Below are 12,069 nucleotides of genomic sequence, written 5' to 3'. Positions count from 1 at the left end.
TGATTCTCCTGCCTTGGCCTCCCGAGTAGCTGGGATTACAGGCGCCAGCCACCACGCCCAGCTAGTTTTTTTTATTTTTAGTAGAGACAGGGTTTTATCATCTTGGTCAGGCTGGTCTCAAACTCCTGACCTCAGGTGACCCACCTGCCTTGGCCTCTCAAAGTGTTGGAATTACAGGGGTGAGCCACTGTCCAGCCTCATAAATTCTCATAACACTTTAGGTAGCTTATTTTATTTATTTTTATTTTTTTTAGATGGAGTTTTGCTCTTGTTGCCCAGGCTGGAGTGCGATGGCACGACCTCAGCTCACTGCAACCTCTGCCTCCTGGGTTCAAGCGATTCTCCTGTCTCAGCCTCCCAAGTAGCTGGGATTACAGGCGCCTGCCCCATGCCCAGCTAATTTTTGTATTTTTAGTAGAGACAGGGTCTCGCCATGTTGGTCAGGCTGATCTTGAACTCCTGACCTCAGGTGATCCACCCGCCTCGGCCTCCCAAAGTGCTAGGATTACAGGTGTGCGCCACCGCGCCCAGCCTTGGTAGCTTATTTTTAAATTGCATTTGCTACAATTCTCCTGCCTCAGCTTCCCGAGTAGCTGGGACTACAGGTGCATGCCACCACGCCTGGCTAATGTTTTGTATTTTAGTAGAGATGGGATTTCACTGTGTTGCCCAGGCTTGTTTCGAACTCCTGAGCTCAGGCAGTCTGCCCGCCTCAGCCTCCCAAAGTGCTAGGATTGCAGGCGTGAGCCACTGGACCTGGCCACTACTTTTTGGAACTCTATTTTGTACTTGTCGACTTTCACAAAAAGTTTGAGGCAGCCTACAATAGCATGTAATAGGACGAAAAAAGAAACAATAGTACATTAATACTTGGCCAGAATTAGTGTGCTTCAGAGGCTCTAGAAGTCTTATTAGTCTTTCTCATGTTCTGCAGGGCAGAGCCTTGCCAGGCAGTTACTGCTACTCAATTGAGAAGGATGTGTACTAAGTCTCAAAAGCGAGTACTTGTTTTCAGTCACATCAGTAGTGAGCAGCATGCTTAAACTGAGAGTTCCTGGTTCTGGGGTGTTGCTGTTTTACTCCAATCAAGAAAGATTCTTCATTCCTCCATACTGAATAAAATGGAGGCAGATTGGGTACCAAATTCAGACACAACAATATATTTACTTTTGTTTGCTGTTTTTTAAAAGGCTTTTTCAGTGTACATGTAGCATATCATCTTACAGCAAGACTGTGCAATAGATCACATACTTGCTTTGTAGATGGGAAGGCTGGGACTGCGTGAGGTCACTTAATGCACCCAAAGCTGTGTAGCCATTAACTGGCAGAGCCCAAGCTCAGACACTGGAATTAATTCTGTCTGATACCAAATGCAAGCTTGGTCCATTATTCTAGATTGTTGCACTTACTCTGTGCTGGCCAACTGGCATAAGCATGACAACACTGTAGTGTGGGGACATTATCTTCCCAGTGGCCTAGATGGGAAGGTCAAGTTCGGAAGCTAGTTGGGTCTGATTCCAGAGTTCACCTCGCCAGTCCGTTTATTGATGGATTTCCTTCCAGTGTTTTTTTTTTTTTTTTTTTTTTTTTTTTTTTGAGACGGAGTCTCGCTCTGTCGCCCAGGCTGGAGTGCAGTGGCCGGATCTCAGCTCACTGCAAGCTCCGCCTCCCGGGTTCACGCCATTCTCCTGCCTCAGCCTCCCGAGCAGCTGGGACTACAGGCGCCCACCACCATACCCGGCTAGTTTTTTGTATTTTTTAGTAGAGACGGGGTTTCACGGTGTTAGCCAGGATGGTCTCAATCTCCTGACCTCGTGATCCACCCGTCTCGGCCTCCCAAAGTGCTGGGATTACAGGCTTGAGCCACTGCGCCTGGCCTCCTTCCAGTGTTTTTTCCCCCACCCATAAGCTTGTGGTTTTTCTTTCTTTTTTTCTTTCTTTTTTGAGACAGAGTCTCGCTCTGTTGGCTAGGCTGGAGTGCAGTGGCGCGATCTCAGCTCACCGCAAGCTCCTCCTCCCAGGTTCATGCCATTCTCCTGCCTCAGCTTCCCGAGTAGCTGGGACTACAGGTGCCTGCCACCACTCCTGGCTAATTTTTTTGTATTTTTAGTAGAGACGGGGTTTCACCATGTTAGCCAGGATGGTCTCGATCTCCTGACCTTGTGATCCACCCGCCTCAGCCTCCCAAAGTGTTGAGATTACAGGCGTGAGCCACTGCGCCTGGCCTCTTAAATAGTTTAAGCTTAACTTTTTTTTCTATAGTTGAAAATTATATTTAAAAAAGCTGTAATGAGGCCGGGCGCGGTGACTCACACCTGTAATCCCAGCACTTTGGGAGGCCGAGGCGAGTGGATCATGAAGTCAGGAGTTTGAAACCAGCCTGGCCAACATGGTGAAACCTCGTCTCTACTAAAAATACAAAAATTAGCCAGGCGTGGTGGCAGATGCCTGTAATCCTAGCTACTCAGGAGGCTGAGGCAGAGAATTGCTTGAACCCGGGAGGCGGAGATTGCAGTGAGCCAAGATGATGCCACTGCACTCCAGCCTGTGCAACAGAGTGAGACTCCATCTCAGGAGGAAAAAAAAAAAAAAAGCTGTAGTGATCTACATCTGAAACACTTATCTAAAACACTTAATGTGTGTTTTTCCATTTAGGGATCAGAATAAATACAAAGATGCAGCTAACCTACTGAATGATGCCTTGGCTATTCGTGAGAAAACTTTGGGCAAAGATCATCCTGCGGTTTGTATATCAAGTTCTTTCATTCTTTTATATTTTATTTTGCCATATATTTCTTCTATCCAACTCATTTTACCATTAAACTCAACAGGGAAAGTTTAAGCACTGCCTTTTCGCTAGATGGTGCAGGTAGGAGGTCCTCATTTACTCAGTGCTAGTGATAGGCCAGAGCACATCTAATTTGTTTATGACCCCTCCTCACATGGATCACCAACTATTTTTTGATTGTAAATCAAATTGCATGTCCTTCTAGAAATTTTTTTCTGAATAATTACATTGTCTTCATTAAAATCTGGTCAGATTTGCATATGAATCTGTTTTGGTTGGCTTTGTGGCTTCCAGGGAAATTTTTTAAAAGTTGGTATTATGTTTTTGATGTTGATGTGTTTAATTTTAGTATTCTGCAGTATTACTTTGTATAATCTATACTCTAGTGAATTGCGCTTTTCCTTTTAACTGAAGTCATATTGTTCAGCGACTAAGAATGCTTTACTGTATAGATTGAGTATAAATGAATATGTGGTGTATAAATGTACTGTATTTGGTTATCTTTTACCATTCTTAGTGGTTCTCTCTGTGTTGACAGGTCGCGGCGACTTTGAATAACCTTGCAGTCCTTTATGGTAAAAGAGGAAAGTACAAAGAAGCAGAGCCGTTGTGCAAAAGAGCTCTGGAAATCCGAGAAAAGGTACAAAAGAAGGGGACAGTCGTCATCTTAGAGATTTTTGTTTTGTGTGTGTGTGTGTGTGTGTGTGTGTGTGTGTGTGTGTTATTTATTTATTTATTTTTTGAGATGAGTCTTGTTCTGTCACCGGGCTGGAGTGTGGTGTGGTGTTGCGATCTTGGCTCACTGCAACCTCCACCTCCATGGTTCAAGTGGTTCTCCTGCCTCAGTCTTCCAAGTAGCTGGGACTACAGGCATGCAGCACCACGCCCAGCTAATTTTTGTATTTGTAGTAGAGATAGGGTTTCACCATGTTGGCCAGGATGTTGTCGATCTCTTGACCTCCTGATCTGCCCGTCTTGGCCTCCCAAAGTGCTAGGATTACAGGCGTGAGCCACCATGCCCAGCCCTGTTTTTTGTGTTTTTAAAAATTTTTCAGTTTTAGGTTTTGAGAAATAACCACTGTGATGTGTTTTTAACTGACTATTAGCTGGAAACAACTCATTTAATTAGCGAATAACCCACAAAACAAAGCCAGATTGGCCCATACAAATCAGCGTTTAAGACTCAATTACAAGCTGGGCGCAGTGGCTCATGCCTGTAATCCCAGCACTTTGGGAGGCCAAGGTGGGAGGATCACTTGAGCCTAGGAAGTTCAAGATCAGCTTGGGTAACATAGTGAGACCTCGTCTCTAAAGTAAAAAAAAAAGAAAGAAAAGAAGGTCCAGTTATGAAACGTGTACATTTAGAAAGGTGCAGTCCTGAGTCTGGTGCCGTCCAAGGTGGCCTAGAAGTGACTCTGATTGAAGAAGACATGTCTGAGGACTAGAGATGGAAAGCCTGGGAGCATTGCATTTGACAGTGGAACATGTGCTTGTCAATAAGAAAAACATGATAGTTTAAAGATAAATTTACTAAATATGCTTTATGAAGCTGAGAAATGAAATAATTATTATTATAACTAAAGATTAACTCAGAGCTATAGATTGAGTCAGTGTCATGTATATTTAATACCAGCTGCTACAGTTTATGGTAATTAGGTATTGAAAAAATATAGCGTAACTTGTTCATTTCAGCAGTGCTCTGTATGGCAGTCTCTTCAGATGTTACAGAGATTGAGGTATCAGGTCTGTCTGATGAGTAACCACAGATTGTGTTTTTTTTTTTCTCTGAGACGAAGTCTTGCTCTGTCGCCCAGGCTGGAGTGTAGGGGCACGATCTTGGCTCACTGCAGCCTCCGCCTCCCGGATACCAGGGATTCTCCTGCCTCAGCCTCCTGGGTAGCTGGGATTACAGGCATGTGCCACCACACCCGGCTAATTTTTGTATTTTTTAGTAGAGATGGGGTTTCACCATGTTGGCCAGGCTGATATCGAACTCCTGACCTCAGGTGATCCGTCTGTCTCAGCCTCCCACAGTGCTGGGATTATGAGCCACTGCGCCCAGCTGCACAAATGGTATTTTAACTTGGTATTTTTAGTGATTATTTATCAGTGATTCTTTTTTTTTTTTTTTTTTTTTTTTTTTTTTTTTTTTTTTTTTTTTTTTTTTAGACGGAGTCTTGCTCTGTCACCCAGGCTGGAGTGCAGTGGCCGGATCTCAGCTCACTGCAAGCTCCGCCTCCCGAGTTTACGCCATTCTCCTGCCTCAGCCTCCCGAGTAGCTGGGACTACAGGCGCCCGCCACCTCGCCCGGCTAGTTTTTTGTATTTTTTAGTAGAGACGGGGTTTCACGGTGTTAGCCAGGATGGTCTCGATCTCCTGACCTCGTGATCCGCCCGTCTCGGCCTCCCAAAGTGCTGGGATTACAGGCTTGAGCCACCGCGCCCGGCCATCAGTGATTCTTATCAGTTAATTTTGAGCCACATGGCAAGGAATTGGGGGAGAAAGAATGAAAAAGGGCTCCTTATCAGATTATATAGGTAGCATTGTATCACGCCGTCAATCTGCATGTTTCTGAAATAGAATGGTCGAATTTGGGGTGGGCCGGAGTTAAAGTCAGGGACAGCACAAAAGTATCAAATTAAGAATTAGGAACCATATAAGATGACCTGCCAAATTCATTCATGTATTTACCCTTTCATTCATTTCGAGCCCCCTGCTTAGAGTTGGTGATTTACAGATCAGAGATGTGGTCCCTCCCACTAGGACACAGTCCACTGGACAGACTGAGGACCGCAGAGGGCACAGCAGCGTCTAGAATAGAGAGCTCTGGGAAGACATGGGGTGCGGGTTCCTGCGGGCCAGAGCCGGGGGGTGTTGGGGATGTTTTCTTAGGGAAGGTGGGTGTTGGAACTGCATCTTGAATAATTGAGTTAAAAATGTCCTAGGGAGGGAGAGGTAGGCAATGCAGAAAGGAGTAGAGAGGCAGCTTACCTCCCTGCGGACCACATGTGTAAAGGCACAAAGCAGAGAGAACTCATCCCTTGTTCAAGGTACTGAAGGAGGAGGTTAGTATTCATTCATCCATCTGCGTGCCAGGCCCCTTTTTAGATGCAGGGATTACACTGGTGAAGAAAAGAGACAAAGAATTTGCACTCTTGGGGCTTACTTTGTAATAAAGAATATTCAAGGTAGTTCAGAGTAGTGACTCTTACGAAGAAAGAACAACCAGGTGATCTGCCTGCGAGTTCACTAGGTGAAGTGGGGTGAGGGCTCCCTTAATTTGGCATAGGGAAGTCCCCTTTGAGGGGAACTGAGGAGAACCCTGAAGGATAAGTCGTTGCTAGTGGTCAGGGCTAGGAGAAGAGCGTCCTGGGCAACTGGGACAGCTGTGGGCTCCTCCAGAACCTGGCAGTAAAACTCACATAGCCCTTACAAAAGCCCATTTTCGTTATGTTCAAAATATGCCTACTATGTACATTTGTACATAGTACAATAAACATACATAAAATGTACCTACCATGAAGGATTACTGCAATAATTAATGCAGCTAAAGAAAATGAGCACAGTTCCCTCCCTCCCCTCATAAATAAGAATTTGATAAATTCTAGTTATTTTGTTATTACATGGTGTGGGGAGCCAGTTAAGGATTTAAATCTGAAAGTGTAGCACAGTCGTGCTTATGTCGAGGAAGATCATAATGTGACAGTAGGGTGGAGAATGGATTGGATGGGAGCAGAACAAGTGTCTCTAATACACTGTTTTTTATTCCCAGGTTTTGGGGAAGGATCACCCCGATGTTGCCAAGCAGTTAAATAACTTGGCCTTACTGTGCCAGAACCAGGGCAAGTATGAAGAAGTAGAATATTATTATCAAAGAGCCCTCGAGATCTACCAGACAAAACTGGGACCTGATGACCCCAACGTGGCTAAGACAAAAAATAACCTGGTGTGTTGACTGGCATAGCATTAGGGAGGTGGCCAGGAGTGCTTTCTTCCCAAGCCCAAATACTTCTTTAACTGTAGATTAAAATTATGCTTTATTTACATCTGAAAGATATGAAATATTTTATTTTATTTTAAGGCATCCTGCTATCTGAAACAAGGAAAGTTCAAGCAAGCAGAAACACTGTACAAAGAGATTCTCACTCGTGCACATGAAAGGGAGTTTGGTTCTGTAGATGGTAAGACATATACTCCCGTCTCAAATGAATTTCATTGTATAATGACTTGACTAATAATATACTAATAGTATTAGTTACTGTTTATTAAGCACTTAACTGTGTACATTATTAAGCTAAGTAGTTTAAATGTGTGATTTCACTTGACTTTCACAGCAGTCCTGTGCAGCGGGTCAAACATTACCCCATTTTAAAAGCAAAGATACCACAGGCCAGGTGCGGTGGCTCATGCCTGTAATCCCAGCACTTTGGGAGGCCGAGGCAGGCGGATCATGTGGTCAGGAGATTGAGACCATCCTGGCCAACATGGCGAAACCCCGTCTCTACTAAAAATACAAAAACTTAGCCGGGCGTGGTGGTGGGTGCCTGTACTGTAGTCCCAGCTACTCAGGAGGCTGAGGCAGGAGAATGGCATGAACCTGGGAGGCGGAGCTTGCAGTGAGCCAAGATCGCACCACTACACTCCAACCTGGGCAACAGAGCGAGACTCCGTCTCAAAAAAAAAAAAAACAGCAGCAGCAGGAAGGACACCACAGACTAAGTGACTTGCATGAGGCCCTGTAACTGAGAAGCAGTTAGACTGGGATTGCAGTGCCCAGAGCCCATAACATGTCCTCATTGCAGAGACCTACACAGTTCACACAGAAATGGAGACAGGAGCATCACCCACATCCATCTTCACGTCCTCGTGGCAGAGACCTACCCAATTCACGCAGAAATGGAAGGAGGAGAATCACCCAAATCCATCTTTTCACATTTTTAATGTCTTTCCTTCCTTCTGTGCCTTTGGTTTACAGATTTCAAACCATACCGTCCATATCATCATGTATACTGCTTATTTTCTTTACATTTTTAGTGTGAGTACCTTTCAGTCATAAAATATTTTCATAAACATTATTTTAAGATGGCTTTTCCTCCATGGCATGGGTCTGTTGGTTGTCTAGAAACGGGTGAGTGTTCCGAGAAGATGACTTAAAATGATTATTGATTTGTATGCTTGCTTTCTTTCTTTCTTTCTTTTGAGGCGGAATTTCGCTCTTGTTGCCCAGGCTGGAGTACAATGGCATGATCTCGGCTGACCGCAACCTCCTCCTCCTGGATTCAAGTGATTCTCCTGCCTCAGCCTCCCGAGTAGCTGGGATTACAGGCACACATCACCACACCCGGCTAATTTTTGTATTTTTAGTAGAGACAAGTTTCACCATGTTAGGCTGGTCTCAAACTCTTGACCTCAGGTGATCCTCCTGCCTCAGTCCCCCAAAGTGCTGGGATTACAGGTGTGAGCCACTGCACCCAGCCTTGATTTGTATCTTTTCTACTTTCGCTACCAACATCTTACTACTTTTTCTTAGACTGTTGTTTAATGCTTTTGTTTAGTGCTCACATTCTGAATACTCCCTTGAGCAGCTAACATTTTAGCGGTTACATTACAGGGTCCTAGCATTTGTTGGGGTGTCTTGGCAGTTGATCAGCTGTCTCAGGACATTGATTCTGCACCCTGTGTCTTACCCTGTTGCTTGGTGTCCAGCTCTGTCTTCCATAGACTTTTTCCTGCAGTGTGAACTTAATCTGTCCATGCTGAAAGTAGTAGTATCTAACAAGGATCATATAAAAGAAAAAACAGGCTGGGCGTGGTGGCTCACACCTGTATTCCTAACACTTTGGGAGGCTGAGGCAGGTGGATCACTTGAAGTCAGGAGTTTGAGACCAGCCTGGCCAACATGGCGAAACCCCATCTCTACTAAAAATACAAAAAGATTAGCTGGGCATGGTGGCGGGTGCCTATAATCCCAGCTACTTCAGAGGCTGAGGCAGGAGAGTCGCTTGAACCCAGGAGGTGGAGGTTGCAGTGAGGCAAGAGCACACCACTGCACTCCAGCCTAGGCAACAGAGTGAGACTCCATCTAAAAAAAAAAAAAGAAAAAAACAGCCACTGAGGCTTAATGACATCTGTTTTACTTAGCAGGCTCTGTTATCCTTCATTTATAGTACAAGTTAAGTATCCATTATCCAGAGTGCTCCAAAATTTGAAACTTTTCGAGTGCTGACTTGACACTCAAAGGAAATTCCCCTTAGAGCAGTTCAGATTTTGGAGTTTTGGGTTAGGGATGCTCAACCTGTATGCTGTGTTTTCTTCCCTAGATGAAAATAAACCCATCTGGATGCATGCTGAAGAAAGAGAAGAATGCAAAGTAAGAATGTATTATTTTGAGATTTTCTAAATTGTATATCCTGCATTCAGGATAATTATTCATTTGAAATTATTTGTTGTAATTTAGGGAAAGCAAAAAGATGGAACGTCTTTTGGAGAGTATGGCGGCTGGTACAAAGCCTGCAAAGTTGATAGGTATGTCTGGAATCGTGTTTGGGTGGAAAAACTGAAAAGCAGGGGGGAGGTAATTGTGTTCTACAGGGCAGCTTATAAGTGACCGATGTGTAGTGTTTCTTAAGTGCACAGTCCCATGTTTTCCCCCAATTCCAATTTTAAAAACCCCACTAACTTTGTAAATGAGATCATTTACATGTGTAAACCCACCATCATGTTAGGCTGGTGCAAAGGTAATTGCCTGCCTTTTACGTTTGATGGTAGAAACCATACAGTAAATTCATGACAAACGTGCCAGCGGGCCTGGGAAGGCCAGCCCCTCACACACAGCACTGGAGACACAGATCCACACACGCTTCTTTTCCTCATGACCCATGGGGCCTTGTCTTCTGCAGAGGGAAGTGTAGGCTCCTCTGTGGCCAGCCCGAGAGCCTTGCCTCTTGGGCCTGAGCCTGTGCCGACTGCCATCTGTGATGGCTGCCGTCCCTGGGTCCAGGTGGCCCACCTGTTTTACTGCCTTTCCACTCTTTTTTTTTTTGAGACGGAGTTTCGTTCTTGTCACCCAGGGTGGAGTGCAATGGCGTGATGTTGGCTTACTGCAACCTCCACCTCCCAGGTTCAAGCAATTCTCCTGCCTCAGCTTCCCGAGTAGCTGGGACTATAGGCACCCGCCACCGTGCCCGGCTGATTTTTGTATTTTTAGTAGAGACGGAGTTTCACCATGTTGACCAGGGTGGTTTTGAACTCCTGACCTCAGGTGATCCACCCACCTTGGCCTCCCAGAGTGCTGGGATTATAGGTGTGAGCCACCGTGTCTTTCCACTCTTAATTTTCCTCATCCTTTAAGACTCAGCCTACCATTCATCTATTTTCAGAAAACTCTCTGAACCCTCTCCAGGGCTCCCATAACACTTACCATAGATCACTTGTTTCAGAGACATAGAAAATAGCTTCTTTATTTCTGTACCCAAAATGCCTATTGTAAGAAAGTGAACAGAAATCTCTTGAAGTACTTATCTATGCTAAAATGAATCTAGGTTTATTTATAATTTTTTTTAGTAAGTCTGCTCTATCAAGAACGCAGAAACATCAAGCCTAATGATACAGTTTGAAAAATAAAAAAGAACGCAGAAACACAGCTGTCCTCTCGGCCATCTGCTTATTGCTTCCCTGGTACATGAAGCATTTATCCTCTGCCCTCACACCCCACTGATAGGGAGGTTCTGCTTTGCTCTCTTCTCCCCTGTACTTGAGGGAGACAGGAGCACGTGAGCAGCACCATGCAGGGCACTGTTTGTCATTATTGCCAGTGCAGACCAAGGTGTCTCCAGGGAAAGCATGCTGATCACCACACAGACCTGGCCCAGAAGTTTCTGTTGACAGAGTGGCCAGTGGTCTGTGAGAGCCGCCTCAGCCTGGATGGAGTGTGGTGTTAGCCTGGCCTGCGGGGGCTGTCTACAGGAAGGGCCAGGGTCATAGGAGGCAGAGCTACTTGAGAAGGAAGAACTCTTCATAATTTTACAGTTTCAAAAAAGTACAAGAGAAAGTTAAAATATAGTCAAGCCGAAACATAAGTCTGTCAGTCCTTTAGATTATGTGCTGTTGATAGTGGTTGTTCACAGCTTATATGTCACAGTTCTGTATGTCATGTGCTTTCTTACAGTCCAACTGTTACAACCACTCTAAAAAACCTTGGGGCACTTTACAGACGTCAAGGCAAATTTGAAGCTGCAGAAACATTAGAAGAAGCTGCCATGAGGTCTCGTAAACAGGTCAGTCATACTTCTGTCCTTAACCGGCCCATGGACTTTGAATTTAATGGTTCTCTTTTATATGACTTTTGTTGAAAGCTTGATTTAGAAATAAAAAATGTTGATTATTTTAGTTTGAACAAATAAAGTTATATTGTTTAAAAGAGCATGAAGCCGGGCACAGTGGTTCACACCTGTAATCCCAGCACTTTAGGAGGTCAACGTGGGCAGATCACCTTAGGTCAGGAGTTCGAGACCAGCCTGGCCAACATGGTGAAACCCCGTATCTACTAAAAATATAAAAATTAGCTGGGCGTGGTGTGGCACATGCCTGTAATCCTGTAATCCCAGCTACTTGGGAGGCTGAGACAGCAGAATTGCTTGAACCTGGGAGGTGGAGGCTGCAGTGAGCCGAGATCACGCCACTGCACTCCAGCCGCCTGGGTGACAGAACGAGACTCTGTCTCAATTGAAAAAAAAAAAGGCGTGAGACTGGGCGCAGTGGCTCACACCTGAATCCCAGCACTTTGGGAGGCCAAGGTGGGTGGATTGCCTGAGGTCAGGAGTTTGAGACCAGCCTGGCTAGCATGGCAAAACCCTATCTCTACTAAAAATACAGTGCAGTGGCACAAGCATGTAGTCCCAGCTACTCGGGCGGCTGAGGCAGGAGAGTTGCTTGAACTCAGGAGGCAGATGTTGCAGTGAGCCAAGATCGCGCCACTGTACTCCAGCCTGGGCAACAGACTGAGACTCCATCTCAAAAAGTAAATTAAAATAAAATAAAATAAAATAACGTGAATATGACCCCAAAAGCATGAACAGCAAAATAAAAACTAGGTAACTAGATCTGTTGGATTCACCAAAGTTAAAAACTCTTGTGCATCTAAGGACATCCTCAAGAAAGTGAAAGGGGCTGGGCGTGGTGGTGAGCACCTGTAATTCCTGCACTTTGGGGGGCTGAGGCGGGGGTATCCCTTGAGCTCAGGAGTTTGAAACCAGCCTGGGCAACATAGTGATACTTTGTCT

General features: G+C 45.0%; 1 protein-coding gene across 18 annotated transcripts in view; it reads left to right on the top strand.

Moving 5' to 3' along the window:
* KLC1 (kinesin light chain 1) overlaps positions 1-12,069 on the top strand; it is a 73,312-nt gene that overhangs the window by 38,148 nt on the left and 23,095 nt on the right. For all 18 annotated transcript variants that reach the window (XM_017861881.1, XM_017861873.1, XM_017861879.1 and 15 more), the window contains exons 6-12: positions 2,656-2,743; positions 3,327-3,428; positions 6,561-6,734; positions 6,870-6,969; positions 9,109-9,158; positions 9,246-9,313; positions 10,956-11,064. In XM_017861881.1, the coding sequence (XP_017717370.1) occupies positions 2,656-2,743; positions 3,327-3,428; positions 6,561-6,734; positions 6,870-6,969; positions 9,109-9,158; positions 9,246-9,313; positions 10,956-11,064 (691 nt within the window). The remainder of the gene's footprint in view (positions 1-2,655; positions 2,744-3,326; positions 3,429-6,560; positions 6,735-6,869; positions 6,970-9,108; positions 9,159-9,245; positions 9,314-10,955; positions 11,065-12,069) is intronic.

This window comes from Rhinopithecus bieti, unplaced genomic scaffold (genome assembly GCF_001698545.2).
Source record: "Rhinopithecus bieti isolate Rb0 unplaced genomic scaffold, ASM169854v2 scaffold_61461, whole genome shotgun sequence".
Classification (NCBI taxonomy): domain Eukaryota; kingdom Metazoa; phylum Chordata; class Mammalia; order Primates; family Cercopithecidae; genus Rhinopithecus; species Rhinopithecus bieti.
This window is presented reverse-complemented; position numbering and strand designations above follow the sequence as displayed.